This window comes from Myodes glareolus, chromosome 7, assembly GCF_982192425.1.
Source record: "Myodes glareolus chromosome 7, mMyoGla1.1, whole genome shotgun sequence".
NCBI classification, from domain to species: Eukaryota; Metazoa; Chordata; class Mammalia; order Rodentia; family Cricetidae; genus Myodes; species Myodes glareolus.
Genome location: NC_142032.1, coordinates 95427372 through 95455233, shown reverse-complemented (window position 1 = coordinate 95455233; position 27862 = coordinate 95427372). Strand labels below are relative to the sequence as shown.

At 40.6% G+C, this 27862-nt stretch overlaps 1 protein-coding gene across 4 annotated transcripts in view; it reads right to left on the bottom strand.

The window, feature by feature from the left end:
- The window catches only part of Stk33 (serine/threonine kinase 33), a 166210-nt gene that overhangs the window by 25719 nt on the left and 112629 nt on the right, over positions 1 to 27862 (bottom strand). For all 4 annotated transcript variants that reach the window (XM_087908577.1, XM_087908575.1, XM_087908578.1 and 1 more), the window contains 4 exons: positions 26224 to 26299; positions 21776 to 21888; positions 21090 to 21175; positions 8820 to 9017 (listed from right to left, as the gene is read on the bottom strand). In XM_087908577.1, coding sequence (XP_087764703.1) covers positions 8820 to 9017; positions 21090 to 21175; positions 21776 to 21888; positions 26224 to 26299 — 473 coding nt within the window. The remainder of the gene's footprint in view (positions 1 to 8819; positions 9018 to 21089; positions 21176 to 21775; positions 21889 to 26223; positions 26300 to 27862) is intronic.

Sequence of the window (27862 nt, the reverse complement as noted above, 5' to 3'; positions counted from 1 at the left end):
TCTTGTGCTTGCAAGGCAATTGCTTTGCAAACATTGTATCAACTGAACCATCCTCCTAGTCACCTCCCTAACCCCATCATATTCTCCTTGAGTTTGTTGATTTTAAGTTAATGTTATAAATTCTTTGTGTAGTGGTCTACCCATGTCAGTATCATTAGATTCCAATGTTGTGGACAAACAACATTGTGGGGTGGGGCTCATGTTGCCTTGGCTTTTCATATTTACTATATTTCTACATTGAGATTTTCATAATGGGGTTAAGTCACTATCTGTGAGTTTTAATCTTTTGAATTTTTAAATTAGAGTATTTGTCACAGTTCAGGTGGGATTACGTCATAGCTGGACTGGGGTTTGTCACAGCTGGGTTGAGTTGGCTTGGCAATAAACTCGGCTTAAAACGCTCAAGGTGCTAAGCTCAGTCACCAGTGCCCTCAGAAAGAAATACACAACTGTAGTAACAGCCATAATATAGTAACAAATCAAATATGTAATCATCATTTAAAAATAATTGTCCACCACAACACCAATAACAATAAATGAGAGAGGGCAAAAATAGCATAGAATAAACTTAAAAAGATGCAAATTAATAAGGAATAATGACAGGGAGGGAAAGAAGAATCTAAAAAGAAAACATAAAAGGCAGATGAGAAAGGAAAAGAGAGAAGATTCACTTAAAGATGTAAAAATAAAAAAACAGAAAAAGAATAAAACAACAAACAGAAAAAAAGAAAAGAGGGAATGACCCAATTAAAGGTGTTTTTAAAGGGTGAATGGAAAGAATTTAAGAATGGAAGAATATTAAAATTAAATTGTGAAATAAGAGAAAAACTTTAGACTATTTAAATATTCTAAGTAAGCAGGTATGGTTTAAAAGTTTTAATAATCACCAAACAAAAACCAACTAACCAAACGAACAGAAACAAAAACTCACAGGCTCTCTCTAGCACTGAGGTCAAGTATATACTGTGGGAGATATAAAACTTCTGTTTGTGCCAAGGAGCCCTTTCTAGAGTCTTGGGCTGTGTATATGGGCTCAGTTCCACTTGTCTTTTCCTTCTTTGTTTTGGGGCATGCCGCTACAACCCACACCAATGATTAGCCTGCATTTCTGCGTTTTGTTTTTGTTTTGTTTTGTTTTTTAGATGTATCTTATGTATATGTCTTTTGCCTGCATGTCTTTATGTGTTCTATGTGTGTGCCTGATGCCTGCAAACCAGATGAATATGTTAGATCTCCAGGAACCTGAGTGACAGGCAGCTGTGAAGTACCACGTGGTGCTAGAAAACCTGGCTCCTTGGCAAGAGCAGCAAGTACACCTAACCACTGTGCCATCTCTAGCCTTTAAGCCTTCGTTTCCACATAGTGAAGAGGCCAGTCAGTGCTAGCTGTATCTTATGAGTTTCTCTCTTTTATTTCTTTTACCTCTGTCCCCACGCCTATCACACTGCTGGCTCTGGGCCAGGCTTTTCTGCTCTCTGTTCGCCTTCCCAAAGTCTCTTCACCACCTTCCCATCACCCAGTTCAAGGGGTGGCTTCTCTTCTGCTGGAGAGACTCCTACCTGCAAACCAGTGGCATTCGCTGTGTGCTTCTGATTCCCAGCGTGGAGCTTCCTAGAATTTTCGATAAACAAGGTCATGGCATCTGCAAATCGGCACTTGGGCTTGCTCCCTTCTGTTCTGGGTGCCCTTTGTTTTCTTTTTTTTCCCTAGGAGCTCGGGCTCGGGCTTCCAGCGCCATTTCAGCAGAAGTGGGCACCCGTCTTGTTCCCGTTCTTAGAACAGTGCCTGGCTTTCCTCACTTGGTGTTTCACACATGCCCTTTGTTGTGCTGCATGCACTCCTAGTATATGCAACTCAGTAAGAGGTTTTAAATCACAAAACTATGTTGATGTTTACTGAATGATTTTTCTGCATCTATCAAAGGATTGTTATGTGATTGATTATTTGAATATGCTCCATATTCCCAGAACTGTATGTGTTGGACAATTCTCCTATCACTGGGATGAACCCTTGATATGGTGGAGATCTTTGCCAAGTGCTGTTGCTTTCGCTCCCTGCGACTCAGTTGGCCTTTCCACTCTCTGTCCTCGGGGCCTTGGCCTGTGGCTTTCCTTCTATGCTGCACCCCACTTGTCTTGAGTATTAGGCAAAGGTTGACCTCAGAGAGTAAGTCTGGAAGGTTTCCCTCACCTTACATTTTGTTAAATTGTTGTGAAGAACTGATATTAATTTCTCTTTCATGTTGATATAATTCAGCAACAAAGACACTGGATCCTGGGATTTGCTCTTTTATGGAAGACTTTTATTACTGATTCGATTTTGTTCTTGTCGTCAGGCTTTCTGAATATTTAATGATTCATTTTGGTAGTTTGTGTGGTCTGGGAATTTACCCATCTCGTGTCTCTCTGCAACTTTTCTGTATACAGCTGTTCACGGTGGTCTCGGATGAGCCCCCGTGTCTCTGCGGTGTCAACTGGAGCATCCCCATTTTCATCTCACACTTCACGTCTTCTCTTTTTCTTACTTCAGCTAGAGACATTCCTATTCAGAAGAATAACTCTCTCACTGATTTCTAATACTGCTTTTGCAATTTATACTCTGATGTCCACTATTTCTTTCCTTTCTTTGTTTTTTATAGTTCCTTGAGATGCACCGTTAGGCTGTTTACTCAGATCTCCACTTCTGGGTGTGTTGGATACACTGACTGTTTCTCTTGTTGTTGGTGTATCCTGTGGGTTTCAATACATTGTTTTTCCAATTGATTTATCTATGAACTATTTTATTTTCTCTCTTAATTTCTTCCATAAATCATTGTTGTTCAGAGTGTGGAAATTTTACATATTTCAAGACCTTCCAGAGTATCTGCTGCTGTTTCTGATTTCTAGTCTCATTTCATTGTTGTCGGACAAGATGTTTAGTATGATTTTGACATTTTGGATTTGCTAAGACATTTTTCCTAAAGTCTGATGTATTCCACTTCCATGTGAAGTTAGGAAGAACGTGTGTTCTACAGTTGTTTGGTGATTTGTTGTGTAAAGACTGTAAGGTCCATTAGGTCTAGACTTAAGACTTCAAAATCTGGTGTTTCTTGATTGCTGCTCTCTCTGGATGATCTGCTCATTAATGAAAGTGGCGCTATAACATCGTCTACCATTACTGCACCGTGCCTCTCTCTTTTGGTTTTCTGATGCTTGTTTTACACATCACCGTGCCCCATGCTTGCTGAGTGCACGTACACTTACAATAACTACAGCGTATTGGGCTGACTTACTGCTTCCTGTACCTTTGCCACTTTTACAGCTGACTCGCAGTCTGTTTTCCCCGACAGAAGTCTAGCCACTCCCATTCTTTGGTTTCCAACATTTCCATTTTTGCAGTTGTAATTTGTGTGGGTCCTTACTGGTGAAGAAAGCTTTGCATATATTTGGATCGTATTGGTGTGCATTCCTTTGTGCTTTAGTTCAGTGTGCCCTGGGCTTTTTCCTTGGAGAACTTGATTACTTACATTCCAGGTAACTTGACAGAAGAAACTTCTGCCATTTTTTTTTGCTGAATTTCAATGTTTTATAGACTCTGCACACCTTTCTTCCTCTGTCAGATACTTCTTTTGCAGTTAAGTGATTTTTATGTATCATTATACTTTAGTTCTCTCTTAATTTTATTTTGTATTTATTATAGGCTTTATTCTGTGGTTATTATGGGGCTTACCAACACATCTGCTACAGTTTGGGTCTGAAATGTTCCACACAGGCTTCTTTGTTTGAACACTTATTTGGTCTCTGGGTGATGTTGCTGTTCTAGGAAGCCCCATGGTGAAAACAGGCTACTGAAGAAGAGGCCTTGAACGTTTTATACCCTCTGGTTTTGGTCCAGCTCCATGTACTGTCTATGGGTTGCCATAATCTGACCAGTCAGCAGCAAAGTGCCTGCCCTGCTGTCATGGACTGCATCCCTGAGCCAGAAATCAAAATAATCCTCTATCAACTTCTATCATTTCAGATATCTACTGGAAGGAACAAGAAAAGTAACTCCCAAAGCTACAGAGAAACCCTGTCTCAAAAAAAAAAGTAACTCACGACATGACATAAAGTTACAATAGGCTATTCTAAACAACTTTAACATTGATCAGAGAAAAAACTACCCTAATTTTAACTCTATTGTCCCCCACATTCCCATTTTCTGATGTCTATATCTACATATCTTTGCTACTATTAGTTATTGTAACTTCCTGTGCTTTGTCTTCTAACATTCTCATATGGAATATAAGTGGTTTATTTTATAATCGTGGTTTGCTTGGCTGGTCGGGTTTTTCAGGTGTGGGAGTATGTAAATTTTTGCTTTGACCTGTGAATTTTGCATCTTCAGATATTTTTGTGTTACACATTAGTGTCCTTTTAATTTGAAGACTTCTCTTTGGCATTTTTGCAAGCTATGACTTAAATGGTGTTAATGAACTCCCTCAGCTTTCATCTGCCTAGGAGAGTCATCTCTCCTCCTCACTTCTAAAGCACAGCTTTTCCAGGCATGGCATTCTTGTTTGGTAGTTTTCCCTTTCAGCATTTTGACCGTATCACCCTGTCTCTCCTGGTCTGCAGGATTCTATAATTGTATGACATGACTCCTTCTCTACGCTCGTCATGTCATTTTCTTTGTCATGATGTTTGGTAGTGGTTTTTTCTGTGACACAGGGAGATCCTCTTTGCATTCTATTTGAGTACAGATATGTGAACTTCCTTTGACTGAATGTGGCTTTTTCCTCAAATTATGGAAAATTCCTCTCAATACTTTAAAAAAATTAAATATATTTTTGAGACAGAGTCACATTATATATACCTAGCTGGCCTAAAACTTGATGTGTGGACCAGACTGGCCTTGAACTCACAGAGATCTATCTGGCTGTGCTTCCTGAGTGCTGAGATTAAAGGTGTACAACCATCACACTGGTCCTCACCCTATATTTCTTTAAATAAGAATTTTGCTCTATTTCTCTATCTTCATCTTCTTTAATTTTTATTACAGATAGATTAGGTCTCTTGATGGTAGTCCACATTTCCGAAAACTTCCTCCATACTCATCTATCCATCCATCCATCCATCCATCTATCTCTCAAAATCTCTACCTCTGATATTAGACTGACCAATTTCAAATGTTTTGTCTTCAATCTCACTGTTACTCATTTTGAGCTGCTAAAGCTTCTATTGCATTTTACTTGACCCATTATATTCTTACTCTATTGTTTAGATTTTCTCTCTGCCTCTCTCCCACTCATTCCCTGTTGTTCCTTCTTTTCTTTCTTGATTGCTTTTGCAAAATGTTTGTTTTGTTTGTGCACTATTTTCAAATTTCATTTAATTTTTCATCTATGTATTCTTGGGTTCAGTGAATTCTTAAGTGGTATTATAAATTCACTTTTCTGATATGGCATAGTTCTCCATTTCCTTTGTGTCCTTTGTTGTGGTTTTATTGGAGGTTGTGATGATATGCTGTCTTTGTTTTGTTGTTGTTGTTGTTGTTGCTGCTGCTGCTGCTGTTTTGTGTTTTGAAACAATGTTTCTCTACGTAGCACTGGCTGTCTTGAAAATAATTCTGTAGACCAGGCTGGCCTTGAACTTAGAGATCTGACTGCTTCTGCCACTCAAGTGCTGGGATTAAAGATGTGTGCCACCACTGACTGGTAACCTACTGTCTCTGTATCCCAAGTTCTATCACTAGGCCTTCATGTTTGCAGAAACAGCTACCTTGGCTCCTTTGGGCACTTTGGAAACTTCACAGTTTATATTATGATGGTGGCCACCCTCACTGGAAAAGTCACTGATCAACAGAGTTTGCTTTCAAGATCTTTAGATGGCTACATTGTACCTTTGTACTGGCTTTATTCTGCTTTCTGACAAGACAATTGAATTGGTTGTGTTCTACAGTCAGGCTGAGCTGCTGGGTGGGCAGCTGCTGCTAATCAGACTAGGCACAAGATGCACGTCTGGCCATTGTGGTAGTCTTGTTACTCCCTTGGTGAGTCTTAGGGTGGCTTTGGAGTCATGGAGTGGTGTGGCATGTCCTCCTGTATCTGTGTTGTTTCATTGGTTCATGAATAATGCTGCTTCAGCATATGGCAGGGCAGAATAAAGCCAAGTGGAAAATCTGAACAGATATATAGAGAGGGTAGGCAGATTCAGAGAGATGCCATGTAGTTTCTGAAGGAGACAGATGCTGGAACTTTGCCCGGTAAGCCACAGCCTTCTGGCAATACACAGACTAATAGAAATGAGTTGATTCAAGATTCAAGAGCTAGCTAGAAATATGCCTGAGTCATTGGCTGAACAGTTGTAATGAGTACAGTGTCTGTGTGATTATTTGGATCTCCGCCTACAGTGAAGAACACTGTTTAAACTCTCGGGTGTAGTAGAACTGTAATTCATAGCTCCTCTCTTTGCAGCCTCAGAAGTAACTGTTTAAATTCCCAGTTTCTGGTTATTAATTAAACAGTTTTGGCCTGGACCCACGCAGGGAAGTATCTGGAGTGGTCTTTGTGGCCAGATGACACTATGCTCAGAGAATTTACTGGGAGGGCTCTCCTGACACTGGGCAGACTTGGAGTACAGAGAGAGGCTGTGCTAGAGGCCTGCCTTCTAGGGAAGCAAGGCTGGAAGAATGTCCACCTCCTCTAGGACCCACCCCAGCTTTGCCTGGGTTACATCATTACCTGGAGTAATGACAAACCCCCACTGTCAGCACCCGTAAGCTCCCACTCCAGCGCTGCCATGGCCCAGCCCTTGTTAACTGATGCCAGGAGCCCTGAGGGCGGCACAGCTGTTCTTGCTGAAATGAAATGCTATCTTTTCAGGTTTGTGACTAAAGTCCTAGTAACAGGTGACAAAACTCATATTCCAATCCCTTTTTTCTTTAGGAGAAGTAACCTAGACCAGAACAGGTCACATTAGCCCGCAATTTGCAGGATGACTGGGATGGAGAAGAAAGCATGACAGAGAAATGGAAAGGGAAATGGGGTACCCTTGACCCACAAGTGGATTTTATATCACATTCATTAATAAACACAGAATAACCCAGCACCCCATGAAATATGTGCAGTGTGTATATTTCTGTATGTGTACGTATAGATGCATGTATATATGTATTACACCAACATGCACAAATACTGTATTATGGATGTGTATATGTGTAACTATGCATGTGCTGCTACATTGGCAAACAGAAAATCTTCAAACTATGTTCAACAAAAAGAAATGTAAACATGAGTTTAAGGATATAACTTTTTAAAGAGAATATAAAATACACATTGTGCTAAGCAAGGTAGGAGTTGTTGTCAGATGAAACAAGAAGGGAATTCAATAAGCTTATGTTTACATTATCGTAAAAGTGTGATTCTTTCACACAATCTAAGTCACAATGCTAAGCTTCTTATCCAGGCATTTACTATGCAGTAGACACAGAATTCCCCAGCCAGGCAGTCACTCTCCCAGGCCCCTTCTGAAAGGTTCTGGCAGAAATCTTGGCCTGGAGTGGGTCCAGCAGTACCGCACATTCCCGGGCATGGGTCAGAGCCCACCTGGACAGTCCCCTTGTGCTCTGCCTATCTGTTGGCTACAGGAAACTGGAAAGCAACAACAAGTGAAGAAATCTGGACTACCCAGAGCACAGGATGCAGAGTTTAAATAAGAGCTAGGACACAGACAGAGGAGAGAAAACCCAAACAGAAAAAAAAACCATATTGACAAATATAAAAAATAGGGAAGGGGTTCTCTGGGCAAACCATCTGGATATTTGGTGTGGGACAATTCTGTATTCTGTCAATTATGCTTTAAATAAATGCTGATTGGTCAGTAGCCAGGCAGGAAGTATAAGCGGGACAACCAGACAGGAAGTAGAGGAGACATCTGGAAAGGAGGAAGCCCATTCCTCCGCAGTCCTGCCCAGACACAGAAAAAGGAAGATGTGACTGCCTCACTGAAAAAGGTACCGAGCATTGTGGCTAACATAGATAAGAATAATGGGTTAATATAAGTTATAAGAGTTAATAAGAAGCCTGAGCTAATGGGCCAATCAGTTTGTGATTAATGTAGACCTCTGTATGACTTCTTTGGGACTTAACTACTGTGGAAACTGGGCAGGGCAGAAAACCCCAACAACAGATATCCAGTTAATAGACTATAACCTAGAATCAAATGTTAACAAAACCCTGCCACAGACATGAAAGTATTTAGATCTAATCAGGTAACATGACAAACCTATGAAGTTTGGGACTTTATGAAACAATATACAAATAATTGTATAATATAATAACTACCCTTTGCATATAATACATAAGCCAATTCTAAATTCCATAGCTGGGTAGAGTACAAAACTTATTAATTTGGAGCCATGGGTCAAATCTGGCATACCATCTGCTTCACCAGAAAAGGCCTAGCAGAATTAAGTCATGTTCACGCGTGGCCGGCTGTGGCAGTGTCCGTGCGGCACCATCAGAGTTGAGGACTCATTACAGAGGCTATTTAGGCCCCAAAGCCTACAACACTTACTAAAGTCTGAGTGTCCTTCATCTGAAATTGCTGGGTGTTCAGATTAGGGAAGCTCAATCTGCATGCATTCTCTCACAGAGAAAAGCCGACACCCCCACTCCGAACAGCCACTGATCTTAAATATGAGGTCCTGCTGCTAAATGGCATGGCTTAGAAGGCGGAAAGACCTCACCTGCTGAATGATGCAGGTCTTTGTTAGCAACTAACAGAGAAATGACGGAGCTGCACAAAGATCCCCGTGAGCGAGCACTGAGCCACGGAGCCTGCCACAGAGCTTCTCCCTACCTGCTTTGCTGCCTTTGCAGATGGACTGTCATTGACATCGAGGACCTTTCCCCTGATTTGGTCACTTTTCAACTTTTCTTTCGCAGGCTGCTTCGTCTTCTCAGCTGTCGTGTTGTCTTCGTCACTTTCAGGGTTATTTTTCCATTCTTTCATCATTTCTAATACATTGGTTGGTCTCGCTGAAGAAACTGTATTGCCCTAATATTAAAAACAAATGTTTATGCTATAAACAGTTCAGATAATTGAAAATTTCTTAAACCTTTCCAAATATGTTCTCCCCAAATCAGTGATAGTCATATGGAAAAATTATAAAGCTAAGTAAGAAGCAAAATTTTCAGTGTCTGTTCCCTGCTCACACTCCCTGCTCCACAGAGGCTCACTTGTGATGTGAATGAGGTTAGAGGAAACCACTCTCAAGCCATCAAGCAGTAAATGTAGCCCGATTGTGCCAAGGACACAACATGACAATGCTGTGGCCGCCAAGACCCCGGTAGCACTGTTCTTAAAAAACTGCTAAGACACTGCCCAAAAGTTAGTGGGGGCAACGCTAAAGGTGAGTCTACAGAACACCAAATGTCTAGAAAAACATCCACACTCAGTTAGTTAGGTAAGCACTGTGTCTAAGAATATAGATCATCAATTTGAAAGCTCTTGCCTGGAATGTTTCTGTATAATGTGGCCGTTTGGCTCTAACGTGCTCAGTGAGCTGTTCCTCTTCCAGCTACGACTGTATCAAACCAAAACTGGCCATTCCACACTAGCTCTGTCTCACAAATACCCCATCAAATGTGCCAAGACACACAGATGTAAGCTGATATGGTGCCTGCTTGACTTAATACTTTTTTATTCTAATTCAAACTGTTAGAGAACATTTGGAGGGGATGCTTGGATTACCTTTAGGTTAAAAAGAGACCACAGGTATGTAGCAATTCTAAGCAGTCTCTGTAAGTAGGTAGATTTAAGTGTTACACTGTAATGGCACAGAAAACCATGAGACAGGGAACATCCAGGGCAGTCATCTAAATATACTGTAGAGGATTTATTGAGTTTAATATAGTCACGGTTAAAAATAGACCAGCATCAAGAAGAGAATGGTAATAGCAAGAGATCATTAGGAGACTGAGTCCCAAGCTCTTCTCTTCTGCCTCCTAGGAGGTCAGACCCTTGCCTTTTTCCTGACATCTGAGTACTCTACACTGGCTGTGCTCATGTCTCCTCTGCCCCCGATTTATCATCCCTTTCTGACAACCATGGCCTACACCACCTTCAAGGCCCAATTTAAAAGTCATCTCTATTAGGTGCCCCTAGAGCTGGAGCACACACTGGGCTGAGGCGGCAGCCAAGGGAGACTGGAGCCATCTGAAATCCTGATCGCCTCGGAGCGCTCGTTGGGTTGAGTTCTGACCTCCAGGGCTTGCAGCTTCTTAGAGTCATCCTGACTCTGTCAGGATCCACAGCTCCCAGGCTCCTAGGCTTTGGATGTGCACATCCTGGGCTCAATTTAATTCTCTCATTAGCAAAGATACAAGCCAACATAACTGTCTGTAACCTCAGTCCTATCCAAATAAATATCCCCAGGTTAACTCTTCGGATACTGTGGGTTTCACCCCTCTACTCTCTCTGAACAGGATTTGTCACTTTGTCAGAATACATATATCACTTTTAGGTGACACATTTTGGGAGGTACTACATAATTCATCACATTCCCCACTCCAACTAGGTACCCACAAAGATCTGGAGCCTCTCTTAGCCCTGACTAAGAACAAAGCAACTCCTAGTCCTGCCAGCAATTTGTAATGGAAGATCCTAAGCAGTGGGACTTGGAAGTCATTCTTTATCACAGGACATGCAGCCTATCCTGATAGGGAGAACAAAGGGAATGCCTGATGCCCTGTAAATCACCTCACAGATGCCTTAGCAAGACAAGCCCGTCTGCACATGACCATGCCCAAACAGACAATAGCCACGGTGGAGCTCACATGCGAGCTGCATAGTATGACAGCAGTTTATTATAATATAATAATGTTATATATTATTATATACCAATCTTTGCTATGCAAAGTCCTGATGAGCAAATATTTAGTTATCATGGTTTAACTAACAGCATCAGTCTCTCAAGAGCACAGTTCAGACTTCACACACCATGGTATATGAAATGTCATTATACAAATTGCAAACCTCACTGCTGGCTTTGCAGCCCACACCAAACAGGTGCCCATCACAATCAATGATCAATTGGGTCACTTCTTTCAAAGTATATTTGTTCCTGGATATTAGGTATCTGCTGGTCAGTTCATTCATCTGTCTCCTTGTCTCCAGGGAATTAGTCAATAAAGATAAAAGTGTAGCAAATAAAAGAAAATGTAGATACTAAGAGTAAAATTTGAATCAAACAGAGGTAGAATAACAGAAGAAATAATTTGTGATGGGGACCCTGACACTCCCTCATCTGCAGCCAAAGGAAGTAGAAGACACAAATTTGACAAGTACCAGAAAGGATGGAAATGCTGCTGAGGAAGGATGCCTGCAGAGAACTCCCAGAGAAGTCTCGTGACATAGAAAGCACAAGAATACAATGCTGGAAACAGATAAAATGCAGCAAACAGCAGGCGAGTTTGCCAGACTCAACACTGACCCTCACTCCATAAGGTCACTGCTAGGGCAAGAAGGCCGGACTGCACAAACCAATCTTGGTGATGCTTACCAACACCACCACCAACCTCGCTGTCTTCACAGCTCTAAAATTCTGTAATGTATGATATGTACATTGGCCTGAATTTATTTCACCTTTACATACGTCTACAATGAGCAGAAAGTTTTTATATTTAGGGTTTTAATAGAGATGTTTGGACATAGATTCTTTTTCCCCAATTAGTTAAGATCGTTTTGCAGAGTTTCACCCTGTGCTGTCATTTCACATCCCTGTGTCATCACGTAGAGTAAGGACCTACATTATCTTAAATCCTTATCTCTAGCGAGCTTTTAAGTGTCCAAGATCGCCTATAAGCCTACCCAAGAGCTCAGTGGCTAACACTATATGGTGAGAGTGCCTTTGTATTCAAAGAAATTGCTCTATTTCTCAATCCAAAGAGATTGTGAGGAAGGGAAAGGGTTCTAAAATAGAATCATCATCACAAACACTCCACCACTTAGAAAGTTAACCACTTGCCTCCAGTACTCACTTCTGCTAGCAAGCTTGGACACTTGGACACTGGGACGTGAAGTCCATGCTGTCTTTGTCTAAAACCCATTCACTTGTTAGCAGTTGAAGGAGAAATTGCATCAGATACGTAGACTAACCAGTAAGTGATGGTCTATAGCTGTGGGTGTTTCGGCGTAACCAACTATAAACAAACTAACCTGCTGAAGAAACAAATGAAAATGGGCTAGAACTGACAGCAGGCACTAGACTGCACGTCACATCAGCACGGCAGTGATAGCTGAGGAATTTTCTTTGCTGGCTAAATCCAGGTCAGACACTGAACTCTTCACTTCCAAGGCAGCAGTGACCATTTGATAACTGGAGGCTGCCCCAAGTAGAGACCTTTTGGGCTAGAGTATTTCCACTGCACAGTCAACAGGCCAATATGTTTTAGTATGGAAAAACTAGGCAGGGGTGTGCTCACAGAGAAGCAATGATCATTTGGTCATTGCTAAGGCTTTGATTCTTTGCCTTAGTGGCTAGCTCCACAAATGGAGACTAAGTGGTATTCCCTCAACTAATGAAGTCTGACTTTCAAAGAGTACCTATCATTATTCTGTAAATAGTGTATGTTTAACAAGGACTTCTCATGAACTAGACGTGTAAGCTGCAGTAAAATGTGAGGAAATAAAATCGGCAAAGCTGGAAGACACTCTGGAACTTTGGCTTCTCAGCAGTTTCTACTTCTGAAAACAGCTAGGACATTTCCATTACTATTCCATGTTACTAGGAATAAATTTTTCAACAAAAAAGTGAAACACTTTATTAAAAGTATTTAAAAGGATACTCAACTTTACAAAATTAATAAAGCCCAGTCCAAAAACTGAGGTACTGATTTTTACATAACAGTTTGAATAAATTAAAATGTGATAACCTGTGTTCATGAGGGTGTAACCAAATTCTATTTCTTTCTTTAAAGGTTTACTTTTAGGTGTGTGTGTGTGTGTGTGTGTGTGTGTGTGTGTGTGTGTAGGTTTCTAGAGTCCAGCAGAGTCTAGAAGAGGGCACTGGAGTTCTGGGAGCTAGGGGTACAAGGGGCTGTGAGACGCCCAATGTGGGTGCTGAATGAGCACTCTTGACTGCTGAGTCCTACTCCAGACCCAAAGAGTCGTATTTACTTTCTTCCTATAGCAGGCAAATCATTGATAACCTATCAAAACGTGCAACATGAAGTCCCTCTGATCAGTGATCCCATCATTCAGAACTTTTTCTATAGGTATGCTAACATAACACAATGCACAAAACTATATTTATGAGAACATTCACTGAGCCACTGATTTTAACAGGAAAGATATGAAACAATTCACATATCTCATGTTTATAAGGGGAAATTTGCAAAATTATAGAACATCCATAGTTTGAAATACAACATTGTACATTTTTAGGAGAATTTTTCCAATATATTTTAAGGGGGAAAGAGCAGTTTACAGACTATGAACCTATTTGTGTAGTGTGAGAGGAAAGAGAGTAAAATGTTAATTTTCCTGTTTTGTTCACCATTTAAACCATTTACCATGGGCAACGCTGATGTGGGATTCCCCTCTGTATGCTGTGAATTAATGTTAGTGTTAATAATGACACTGGCTTGACATGATAGGGTAGAATAGAGCTAGGCAGGGAAAACTAAACTGAATGCTGGGAGAAAGAAGGGCGGAGTCAGAGTGAAGCCATGTAGCCCCACCAGTGACAGATGCTGAAACTTTGCCAGTAAGCCACTGCCACATGGCAATACACAGATTAATGGAGATAGGTTAGATTAATATGTAAGAGTTAGCCAGTAAGAAGCTAGAGCTAATAGGCCAAGCAGTGATTTAATTAATACACTTTCTGTGTGGTTACTTTGGGACTGAGCAGCCGGGAACAAACAAGCGACCTCTTACTACACAATGCCATGGATTTCATAGAACTAATTAGCAATGTGAGCAGCAGGAAGAAGCATGTACAAACTGTAGAGAGCCACACCAGCACTGAATAATCAACCCCCATGATGGCCTGGATGGCAACAGCAGCCACTAAGGTAGGCTTCAGTTTGCTGCTTCTGTTGAACACAGTTGGTCCCTCGATTTCTCACAAGTGTAGCAGCCAGCAAGTGGATGAGTTAGTGCTGGTGCTCCAGCCCTCAGGAGGTAGGAGCCCGGGGAATTACTGTTACAGAGCTGAGCCTTCAGACCAACACACTCCAGACTGGGGCATCACACCCGGCTGCACATGTGGACAGGGATGGCTTGAGGAATAGGTTTCAAGGACCCTGACTCTGCCTGAGCAAGGATCTGTACTAATCCTCTCCATGCTTTCCCCTTAAATCAGCTTCGTCCATATCACAAGAAAAGGTAGGCATAGTTCATGCCGTCTTCAATATTACTTTATATATATATATGTGTATATATAATCTATATATAATTTATGTAGTACCAAAGACAATTCAAATTGTCTGTGTTGGTGTTCAGGAAGCAAATGAACCTAATGAGTTGCGGGGAAATCTTTCAGAAGTGAGATGTTTTTATGTCTTTGCTTCCAAAAAAAAAAAAATGAAGAAAGAACTATTTAAATTCTTAGAAGGTAGAACATTTAAATCATTTTGTGATTTATTTTATTATGTGGTCCTAAATACTTTTTCCTGAGCTTTGGGTACACTGGAACTGCATTTATATCCTTGTTGTCCAAAATGCATTTTCATCATTAATCCAGCCAAAGAATTTCTTCCACTTATCCTCTCAGTTATAATGCAGTGCAGCTCTGGGGTGTGACGATACCAGCTGAAAACCAATACTAAATGGCATCCATCCACTCTGTTCCTTCCACCCTGTCCTCCTGAGGGGACTGCCAGTTCCTCCATGTCTTGTTTAGATTTTAATGATACTGTGTGTATTCAAAGTGGAATGTTTCTTTAGCTGTTTTAACTTGATAAAATAAGGATCAGACCTTAGAATGTTTTCTCATTCAAAATGACATTGCCGAGACCATTGGCTATCCTGTCGTGAGGAATCATGAACCTTGACTTCTATATTACAACATGTGTGAAAAGTGAGGTTATAACTAGAAAAGCTTCTGGGGAAACACAGAAGGTTGTCTTCAGGGCCGTGGGGTGGGGGCTAGGAAGTTACTGTAAAGGGCGCAAAGTCTATTAAGTATACAAAAAAATGATACATGCAATTTTTACCAAAGTTATAACTATTCACCAAAGACAGTACTTGGAAGTGGAAAAAATACATAACAGACAAAGGGGAAATTATACACACATATATGCATTCGCGTGTGTGCTTATATATAGATGACAAAGGGCTTGTATTCAGAATACATGGAGAACTACAAATCTTTAAGAAAAACACTTTTCATTAAAAATTTATTTTATTTTACGTACGTAACTTCTTGCCTGCTTGTATGTATGTGCACCACATGCATGTGATGCCCCAGGAAACCAGAAGAAGGCGTCAGAGCCCCTGGAACTAGAGTTACAAAAGGTTTTGAGCCACCATGTGGACACATGTACATGGCACACAGACATACACAGGAAAACGCTTATACACGTTAAATAAATGAATAAATTTATTTCTTAACAGTTTATCTATTTTGTTATCCTTTAAAAGACTTCCTTGCTAGGCTTTGCTCTGCCTTTGTATCCTTGGCCCATTTCCACACCAAGTCTCACTTTTTCAATTGTTTTATATTGGTTTACTCTGTTGGGGTTTCCCCTGAAATTTTAAGGTCAGGAAATCAGAATGCATTACCTACACACATGTATGGAATAGTCAAAGAAAATTTAGTAAAGGATTAAAACAAGTGTGTTTCTGATAAATAGATTTTAAAAAATTTCAACTTGATGATATATCTTTAAAAGAGCATTTAAATCAATTTGTTTATAATTATTTTTAAATTAGGAGATGTTTCTACCATATGAGTTTGTTATTTCAATTGTCCCACTGTGTACCTCCTTTTAATCTTTCAGTATTTAAACCCCATTATCTATGTAGTCTCCTTTTCTATCTTTTTGAGAGTCCATGATTACACTCCCTCCACAGTGTTCCTAATGTTGAGATGATATTCATATTATCTGAACTTTTAATTCTGGATTATTATGAACATTTTTCTCCTTTGGCATTGTTTATTGTTTTGCTTCAGACACCAATAACCCTTCCTCCAGTTATGTAAAGATACCCATGCATATAGCTCCCTTTAACACTTCCAGCAAGTGTGCTGAGTGTGGGCCTCTGTGCTGGACTCTCTGAGGTCTTGTTTATTAAACTTTCACATTTATTTTCATGTCAATGATCATTTGGATGGATATAAAATTTTGGGTTTAAAGTTATCTTCCCTTTGATGAACTCAAATTATTATCCCAGTTATTCTCAAATTGTGTATGACTGATGAGCAGCAGGATGTGATTCCTCTTTACAAATCTGCCTGTGTCTTTATTAGATATGGAGAACCCACAGACAGACAATACCAGACTGGCCCACAGGTCCCCTTCAATTTTGAGTGAGTAATTATCAGTGACTGAACACTGACTAAATCTGGTGTCCTGGTTTATGAACCTCTTCCTAACATAATTTTATTGAAAGTTTCATTAATTAGAGATGGAACAACATATTCATATATGCATGCATATGTATGGATAGAATAATTTAGAATTCACAAAAACCATGTAGTAGGATGGCAGAAGGGATTCTAAAATGTTTAGGATGAAAATATATAGGAGGAAAAAGTAGCCCACAATGAGTTAGGTGCCATGACATGACCATCCTCTTATGGGTGTGGTTATCAAGGCTAAAGGTCAAAAGCTAGTGTCTAAAACTTGAATAACAATGTGTAAATCAATGGGCAAGGGCCCTGCTGGCACAGCGGGAGAGACTATCCTGGAACTGGCCCTTAACCTTGGTCACTAGTGCCTCTGCAGACTGTGGTCACAGAGCAAAGTACGTACTTCAACTCATGGGAAATGGCTTATGGAAGAGATTGTGTTATTCATCTTTGTGTCCTGACAGTGCTGAAAATGTAAAGTCAAATGATACTTGTTAAGATAGGGGTCAATATTTAAATGGATATTAACTTACTTAAAACCAGTCATCTTGCAAATCAGTCCCACACAGAATTGTTTACTACAGAGTGAAGGTAAAACTCTTTGACCTGGGATTCAATTCCTTTACTCCCCTGGTTTCCTTCCCCATTCATTTCCTTCAGTATCTCATCTACCTGTCAGATTGAACTTCCTGGCTTCATAACATCCGTGCCTCTACTTCTGACCATTTAAAATTCCCTGTGTCTTCTTCCTTGCCATGTATGCTATATATTGCTTGCTTGCTTGACTAGATTGCAAGTTCCTTACGGCAGAGACCACACCTTTTCTGTATACTCCATTTTCATTATCTAGCTTAGACCTGACAAGCGGTGAGTGTTGAGCAGTAAAGAAACAATAGATAGTTTGTAGTGGGAGCTGACACCTAACAACCTATGAGGATAAACTTTTGTAGGAGAGGGCCTCGCAACCATTGAGAGCCATGGTCCAGTGGGAGAATATTAGAAGACACAGCATCAGGACCAGAGGCAGCACAACACGGCCTTGAAAACAGTCTTTTCTTCTGGAGGAGCTACATTACATCACTGAAGTGTTAGTCTAAATAATCTTAATCAAAACCCGGAGTCAGATATTGGGGTAAGGACCGGAAAGAGCAGAGAAGCAGGAGCTGTCGCCAGGCCTCCTCCCTCTCTCGGTCCAGCTCCCCCAATGGCTGAGATCCTGTCTTCACCCCACTCTATCAGTTCCTGTCTCCACCTCCTGAGTGCTGAGATTGAAGGCATGTGCTCCCACTGCCTGGCTTCTATGGCTGACTAGTGGCTAGCTCTGCCCTCTGATCTCGAGGCCAACTTTGTTTGTCAGAACACAAAATACCACACAACACGACATCATGTGTAGTGTGGCAGGGGCCCTGAAGGGACAGACATATCCTCCAGTTCCAAAGAACAAAGGGGGGTTCTGACTTCTCCATACCACGTGATCTAGGCTGGCCTACTTGTCAAGAGCACAGGGGCAGAACTAGGTAGGACCACAAATTTATCCTGTAGCTGCAGGAGGGAGAGACTACAAAGCCCATAGTACAGCATCCTTTCTTACCAATCCTGCCTGAGAGAGAACCACGGGGGGCTGGGCCGGGTTTCTAGGAAAGGGGGCACTGCTAGTAGATCTGTGACCTAGCAGCATGTATTAAAAACTCTTGAAAGAAAAATTCTAGTAATGCTCAGAACTGGAAGCTTTCTCGTTTAAAGCCACAGCATAAGATAATTCTCCTAATATATATTCTCTTTATGCCAGTTGTCTTCAAATGGAAGGGTCAGAGGAAATTCCTTAGAGATGTGTTTTAAAAATGTAAATTCTTGGTGTTAACCTGTGACCTAGGGACTTGAAGAGAGTGAGAGGCCACGCAAAGGCTTAGTAAGAAGTACGCATTTCCTGATCTCATGCTGCTAGGAAAGAAGAAGCAGAAGAGCAGGCAGAAAATACCAGCGCATTCCTAGTGGGAGGAGGGCTCTTCAAACCCTGCCCCTGACCGTGGTCACCTTGGCTGCTGCTTTCACATCTACCATTCAGCTTTTGGAACCACGGTGGTAGTGAGCGTTTATTTGAAATTCTGTTCACTGTATAGAATGTATGGAAAAAGAAATAATTCTTTTTCTTGGGATACTTTTAAGATACATCCCATGCTCCAAAATGCACAATACATAGGCTAAACTACAAACACTTTTTTGTCTAATAAAGCTCTGCAAAAAGAAGCTGTTACCAAGCATAAGGTATTAGGAAAAGCAGGCTCTGATACGAAGCAGTGAGGCTCCGAGGGAACCGTCTTGCTCACTTTAGACGATTTCAAACAGCACGTGAATTACAGGAAGGGAAACTTCAGTGTTAGGAAGAAACGAGTCATGCCTCTCAGAAGCTTGGAAAATGCCAGCATGCTAAACTTCATGCACTCAACTAGGAGAGTCCAATATAGTACTCAGTATCTGTCACTTTTCATCCATTTGGCAAAGGCTTCAGAGAGACAAATGTTAGAGACTCGAAAATGGAGACTTCTGGAAAAATGACCAAAGCCAGAAATAAAGCTGTACTAATTAGAAAACAAATAATTAAATGGCCAAGCCCGAATGCTGTGTGATGCTGAAAAGAGACAACTTTCTAAAGCATGCCATCTGTTTTACAACTTACTTTCCCGTACTACAGATCTACTGCGTACTTCTTACAATGATCTAGCTGCTCGGCCAGAAATAATTACGGCACAGAATCCTGGAAGGGATCAAAATAGTTACAGAAGAGGGCAGATACATCATATTCTTGAGAGAAAACTATGTTTTAGCCTTAAAGAAAAAGAATTGTTATTCAAAGAAATGGTTCCAAATTGTAAAAAGAAAATTAGAGAATTTTAAAACTGCTACCACAACATATTTATGGCATCTAAACTTCTGTGGGACTCTTCTAGACGCTGCAGTGTTAACAGCATGCTATGGGGCCTCTTCTGTCTTTGCTTGATTCCTAATTTATCTCTTAAGCCTGTGGTTTTACACGGCATCTATGTATTCACGATTCTCCAGTTTACAACTGCAGTTCAGATCCGTAGCTACTTGTCTATAACATAATATTTTAAACACCACCTAACTCAGAGCTCCTGATGCACCACCCACGCCCCACAGGGAGAACCTACTCTCTGTAGCTGTCATCTCAGTGCATGGAACCACACTCAACCAGCGGAACAAATGCCCTTCCACTCAACTACAACACAGCCCTATCACTCACACGCCTAAATCCTGTAGCTCACGTGTTTCTCTGTTTCTGCTGTTACTACCATATCTAAACTGCCATCACCTCTCAGAAATGATGCTTCAATAGCTACCAAATTCTCTATCTCTAAGTCATTGTCCACCTAATGCCCGGAATGACTTCAAGAATTTAGTACACACATAATTTTAATTTCAAGTATAATTGTATTTGTGTTCTTGGTACCTAAAACAGTGACTATCTAAATATATATTTACTTTTCAGTGAATACTGTCAATAATGACCTCATATAATGCTAGTAACTTCTAGTATCAAATCTCACGCTTTTCTTGCGATCTCTATTGATCTAATAACAGTGAATTGTTTACTCAAAAGAAATCACTCATTATTAATTATTTATTGATAATTGTAATATTGAGAATTAGGCTTGCTTGCATATTCCAAAGTACCATAAAGATAAAAGAAATTTACTTTCTGCTAAAACAAAAAGTTCCAGAATGACTGGGTATGGTGACTTAGTGAACTATGTGCCCTGGCACCCGGTATTTTATTGTTGTTCACCAACCCCAGCTGTAGCTCTGCTTTGTTGTCCAGGATGGCTACCCAATCACCAACCATTATGTTCCAAGTCACCAGGAAAGAAGAAAGGCATGAAAAATGCCATGGCTGCTCCATTTGGGAGGAGACTGCACACTTTCTTCACATCTCATTAGCTGTCAGGTTGACTAACACAGAAAACTGGGGACGAAAGACACACTTAACTGGATAGCAATGTTTCCAGCTAAAGATTCAAGAGCGCCTTGCCCAAATTCCAGCTGTGACTGGGTCCTGTTCTGGCATAGCAATGCAGAGGCCAAAGTGTCTGCATCAAGGTTTGTAGTCTAATGGTGGAGAGCAACATGCAAACAAATAAAGACTAAATCGTTCAGTCCAGGTGATGAAGACATTTGGAAACGTGTTTCCCAAGGTTCCCCAAAGACTCTCTACTCAAAGGACAGAGCTTTACATCTGGAACCTGTCCTGACTGCTTCACTCTGCACCAAACTTCATATGACATTTCTCAGCTCTGTTCTACTGGACACGAAGCCTCTGTGACAAAGGACACACAAAGTTCATTTGAATGTCTATAAATACACACGAGCAACTGTGGTGACAGTCGGAACCATTTGGAACTGCCCATTTCAGAAACGTGTCAAGACTCGCTACTCCTTTTCAACTTGTCAAAGTATGAAACTAATTGACTGTTTCAAGACTCCAAGACTGGATCAAATGAGTGCTGTCAGAAAAGGGGAGTGTCATAACTTACTGTCAACCACTGGTTATCCAGAAGTTCCTTGGCTGTGATTCTGTGAGCAGGATCTACTTTCATAAGTTGTTTCAGAACGTTTTTTGCTGCAAATAAAGGGGAGAAAACCATTAAAATCTTACTTCTCTTAACCTCAGTTAAAGCCACACATCAGCTGGACATGGTGACACAGGCTGGTCTCCCCAGCTACTTGAGAGGCTGAGACAGGAGGGTTGTTCGAGTACACAAATTTGAGACAAGCCAAAATATTGGGACAGCTCAGAGAGAGACACCCCCCAACACTGCTAACAAAAATAAAGCAAAGCAAACATAAATCGTTTCCCATTTATTTAGGTTTTGATTGCATAATACAAAGGATGCCAAGTATCTTCAATACAAAAGCCTAGTAAACAGAAATGAACACCTTCTGTTGGTGAACGATCTGAAATAATGATTTACAGTGAAAACCGGATGCACAACGGCAAGTTTCCACTTGAGTTTTTAGTTGGTATTTTTTGTTTTATTTTGTTTCTGGAAGTTTTGACCATGAATAATCTCAGTGAAGATATCACTATTTCTACAAGCAAATATCATTGAATCTAAAGTAGATTTTTATGATTAACCAGGAATTTACAAAACTTTTACTAGTAGTCAATTTTCTTATATTAATTGTTTGCTTTAGTAAATAATGACAAATCCATGCTCACCAGAATCACTTACGGAATCCCAGACTGGATCTTCGAATTGTAGCTCTCCCTTTCTTATTAATTCAAAGAGCTTTTCCTCCGAGTTTGCCAAGAACGGTGGCTCTCCACACAGTCTAAACAAAGGCAGTCATTTGTTCAAATGTTTTCAATGTAAGATTATTAAAAATTAACTTTCTGCAGGACTTAGAAGCAGTGATGCTTTGTAGGAAAGTAACCAATGAAAGAAAAGGGTCCTCTCTGACTAGAGAGTGGAAGCAATGGAGTCATGCAGCTCAGTGCTGGTCTCATCTCAGTAGGCACGCACTGAGACCCCAGATCTACAAATGCCCCAGGCTTCTGTGGGTGGGGAGACACTAGGGTGCAGGAAGGTGTGCGAGGGTTAAGTGCATAGTAACAGTGGCAAGCGTAAAGGAAGGTTGCCCCTTAAAATTCATACTATACACCAGATTACAGGAGCACATAAAGGGTTATCAGAGACTGCCAACACTCGTAAGAGTTAATAGACTAGGCAACAGTTTTGTCTGTTGGAAATACTATATCAAATGTTAGTAATGGTAACAATAAAATAAAATAAAACCAAAGAATAATCCTGGGAATTCTCTAGGTTCTGAGTCTCAGACAAAAGGTATTGAAACAGGCACAATTGTGTCAATAGTATTCAAAAGAAGGCAAGGACGAAAGCCATCAGTGAGAAAGGGCAGATGCTGGGTAAACACCAAGCCAACACCAGCACAGCCCAAGCACTGTGGGTAGAGCAAACATGGGACTGCCTGCATCTGTAGCACAGGGACTATTTTATTGGTTTCTTTTTAGCCAAGCTTGGGGCAAACCAACCAAACTGAGTCCAGATCTTGGCCAGAGCTCTAACAGTATTCTTCAGAGTTGAGTTCAGGGTACATTCTCAGTAAATGTTAACCTAACCATCAACAACAATCCCAACATCTAAGGACAGCCCTAAAGACAGCCAGCAGGTAAGTCCAGGGATACCCAGGCAGAAGGTATCTTGGCACAGCAATGCCTCAACTCTCAGGCACAGACCTTCCCCCTTTACTAAAAATAGAATGGCATTACTCCACTATGCTTGCCAAGGTACAGTCTATTCTCAGTATAATAAAGTCTAAGTCTTTTACATTTTGTATTTTTACTGACTTTCTTCAGTTATATTTTCTAAGTTTTATTTTAAAGATCAATTGTGAACATTTTCTGATCAAGCTAAAATTTGGTATTTTATGACAATGACGATGAGGATGAAGAAACTTTGTCAGCAGTCAAGGACACAGTCCGGAGCAGAGAGCTTCTCCTGCAGGAATTTCTTGTTAGGGGATCAGTAGTTGTCACGCTGCTGTACAAACTCCTGCTTTAATACTTTTTATTTTTCAAGCTCATTCTGACACTTTTCTTCTTACTTGGTTTACTACTGCTTAGTTTTAAAATGGAATTTTAAAAGCCAGAGAACACAAAAAGAAAATAACCAGAAAAATGGTTGTGTGGACATTTGCTATCTGTTATAAGCAGTGCAGGCCAGCTAAGGCCCAGCTCATTGAGCCTGTTATCAAGCAGAGTTATGCATGGTCCCCAGTCTCTCAGCAGCCTCTGTAAGCAACTATAGCTTAAGGGCTAGATTTTAAATTTTCCACTTTTTTTCTGTCCTTTGCAATTTTATTTACGCAAAAATGTATCTAATGGTTGGTCAATCAGCAGCATATGGAACTTTATGACAGCAATTTCCTAGCGCGTCCAGAAAAGAGAATCTAAGACATGAAAAATGCCTCTTAAAGCTGCCTATTATTTTCTGTTGCATTAATAAGAATCAGGACAACAGAGGAGAGGAGCCATAAAGAGTATTTATTTATGTTAATTTCACCTTCAGAGCGTATGCTATCATTGTCCAATTAAGTAGAAATGAATCTGGGTTAACTGATAAACAAGGAAGTAACCCTCATGGAGAAGGGAATGGTCTATAGCTGCCACAGGGCTCAGACAGACTAATGAGTGGGCCCTGGTGAGCTACGGGAGAATCCTCTGTGAAGGAAGGACGACGCCATTCCACTGATGTGTACCACACTCTGGAGTAGTAACATTCCAATTAGATATTTAAGGAAAAGGGGAAAATGAAAGGTAGGTAACACACTTGCTTTCCTTAACAGCAAATTCAAAAAGTGGAAAACACCATATGGATTGTGTGATGATTCATTATGCAGATTAATATGGACTTTTATAGGCAGTCTTAAGAGAATGAAAGACTTATTTAAATAGTTGCATGTTAATTAAAGACTAGACTCAGGATTTTTGCCCCACGGTTCTAATCGGCACAAGCTTTATGAATCCGTTCATACTTCATGCTGTCTAAGCAATGATGCATGTGAACCAGCCCAGTTTCAGCCGCAATCACATCATCTGGCTTCTACTGCCTGTGTCTTCCACTTCACACAACTGTGAAAATGTAACTACAGTGATGTTAGTATTTAGACATGATATGGAAGAGCAAAATCTCCAACATGACCATAAAACTAATGTTGCGGCAACGCTAAAGCCTTCAGATTCACTAAAGAGGGAACAATGGTCACTAACAGAACACCTCTTAGAAAATTCACTTAATTTAATTTAACAAATGTATTGAGTTCTGAATATGGTCTGACTGTTATATCGCATGCCACGGATGCAAAGACGAATAATTTGAACTGTCGTTCACAGAACTTAAAACAAGGAAAGTAGATATGATAAATAGAATATTGTAATATTATCATGTAATTTGTTTTTTTTAGAATGTTATTATTCACTGGGTGGTGGTGATGTACACCTTTAATCCCAGTACTTGGGAGGCAGAGGCAAGCAGTTCTTTGAGTTTGAGGCCAGTCTGGTCTACAGATTGAGTTCTAGAACAGCCAGGGCTATTACACAAAGAAACCTTGTCTCAAAACAAACAAACAAAAAAAAAGTGTATTGCTCATTTATCACAATGAGTGCTATCAAAGGTACACATTGCAAACAAAACTTACTGCTTATGTTTCTATATTAGTATTGTTATTGTTATATTGAGACAGTCTCGTGTAGCCTGGAGCAGACTATATAGCCAAGGGAAACTAAGTTCTGATCCCCCTGCCTCTGTTTCCCTAGTGCTGAAACTGCAGGCATGGACCACCACACCTGGTATATGCAATGCCGGGGATCAAACCAGGGAGTCCCATGTGCTAGGCAGGCACTTTATCAACTGAACTAACGTCCCAGTCATACGGTTTGAATTTGAGGGTTATTATTTTGTATGATTTTTAAAAAATGATGCCTTAAATCCTCTGTGAACTTCAGAAAAAGTTTATACATAGTAAATATATATATCTAAATAGAAAGCTCTAGTGTTTGGTCAACCTAGGAGAAAAGTTCACAGAGAGAGTATGCACTCATGACACACACATTTGTGCTTGCACACAATACATACAGACAACATGCAATGCAGAACGTGAGGAATTGAGTGGCCTGGAGTCATCACAGAGAAAGGCAGGCACGTGAAAACACACATGCAGGCCAAGCCTGGGAATGCGAGCTAGAGTGAGGTTGTGAGCGATCTGCTCAGACACACCATGCCAGATGATCTGATAATTATCAACCAGAGAGCTTTAGTCCAGAAAGAGTATGCTGCGGACAACAATGGTGCCAGCAGCGCAAACAGCAGGTGAAGCGGAAGGTGAGCAGAAGCAGGAGAGGCAGCCAGAAAGATCCCAACATGATAAAGCCGAAGAGAGAGGAGTCGGTTCTCACAGGCAAACTCTGTGGGACTTAGGATGTGACCGAATCATGAGAGCAAGAGGGAAGGAAGAGTAAGAGTTACCAAGGCTTTCCTGGTTATTCAGAGAAGTAGGAAATACAAAACACTCCCTAAATCCTGGAGCAACCGCCACCTAACTGTGCCCACGCCCCACTGTGCCTGTGCATGTGGGTAGCTCTAGGGCTCGATGGCTACTTCCCCACTCCTGATGGCTACCAGGGCAAGGGATCAGGAAGGACAGATTTTCACTCGGATATGTGGGACACTCTTGCGTTTGTAGATCAGTGCAAAGCAAAACTGAATGTCATGAATTACAGCACTAAATAAATATTTAGGAGGTCATCCTTAAAGCTAGTGAGAGAGTGCCCAGGGCAGCAGCCAGATTGGATTTCACATGACACCTTTAAAAATATATTGTTTAGTTTTCATTTAAAATCACAACAAAGAGGACCCTAAGAGAGACCGACATGGGAAGTAGAAAAAGACAAAATCTCCTGAGTAAATTGGGAGCGTGGAGACCATGGGAGAGGGTAGAAAGGAAGGGGAGGGGAGAGGAAGGGAGGGGAGTGGAAAAAAATATATAACTCAATAAAAACAATTAAAAAATAAACAAAATAAAATCTATGTCAATCTATGGTCAGAGACTTCCCTTTTATTTATACTGGACAAACGGCAGGCTACTTACAGAAGGTACATTATGACACCTATGCTCCAAATGTCGCACTGCTGGCTGTACTCATGGGCATTGATAACCTCTGGTGCTGCCAAATAAGCAGAAACAAAATAATATTAATAATACAATAAATGACTTTTAATTGCTTAAATACAAAGCATAAAATTGTGCTGATAAGTTGTAATTTATTCCTCCAGAGGGAAAGAAAAGAGCCAACAGCAGATGCTGAATGAATAATGTACAGGCCTTCCAACTGATGTCACCAAGGCCTCACTCCTCCCAGTTAGCTCCTAATGGGACAACGGCATAAACTGCACTGCTAAATGTGCAGTTCTTTATTCCTGGGAAATGATTAAGTGATTTTACAAAGGTTGTGCAGTTATAACAGAAGACAGTAATATCTTAGACTTTCCCTCAAATATAAGGAAACACACAACTTAAGCATTTAAATCAAGGCCAATATGTACAAATCTGGATTCATAGAAAAGATAATATTGTGGTTATGAATCACGTCAGTAGAATAATGAAAATAATTATGAAATCATAGCACTATAATGACAGGATATGTATTATTTGCCATATTTCTTACATATCTCAGTAAGAAAACCGAGATAGAAAGCACATTCACATAAGACTGGGACAAAACACCAGTGAGTCCCAGTGCAGGAAGAGGTTCTAAGTATGTGTGACTCAATTCTTGGCTCTCTGATTGACAAAGGTGTTCACAACAGGGTCCCTTCAAACAGCCTCTCAAAGTAGCACCGTGCCTTTACCCTTAAGAAGGCACATGCTTTAAAGATGAGGTTTTAGGGTTTTGTTTTCTAGTGAGTGGCTTTTTAAAAGCCAGTATGATACTGAGAAATAGGTCTTTTCTACTTTTACACATATTAAGAAGAAACAAGTCACAAACTCGAAAATAAGATACATGTTTAGACTTCAAAAGAACATTAAAATTTACAGTGTTTTGTATAATAAATTGTGTTCAAAATCCTATGAGCCAGTCATGCAGGCATTTGATACCCTCTGTCAATGAAAGTTAAAAAAAACCACGGAGACTTAGCTGCAGTCGCACGCTGCAGAAGGCTTCCTGTGGGAAATCTGCATTCTTACTGAGAAAGCACACCAGTCTCCTCCACTAACACACTGGCTACATGCATGTAATGCCCTCACATGTGAGTGCACACTCTCCAGTATGAATACAATCACACACACACTTTTATAACAGATTCTAAAAGATAAATGAAATTTTATCTTCCCTACTCTCTATGATTAAAGGAATTGAAAACAATAAAAAGAAGCCAAATGAGAAAAGGCTAAACTATAATAATTAACAAATTAAATAATCTGTCTCCAAATAATTGAAAATTTACACCATTTCTCTTTCTGCAGTTGTTGTGTGTCTTTGCAGTCTTTAGCTGCACATGAAGCTTTAAATACAGAGCCAGCAAAGTGCGATCTGCTCCATGGCCATGTGTCTATCATGAAGGCAAACTCCGAGGTGAGATCCAGTGAAGGCTGCCCGACCGCTGCACCCACAGCAGCGCTAGGCCTCCCGGCCTCCGTATTGTCAGTCTCCCTAATTATCAGGGGCATTTCTACGTGCACTGTCATTGCAGCCCTCAGGGAAGCAGAAGCCAGAATATCTGTGCCA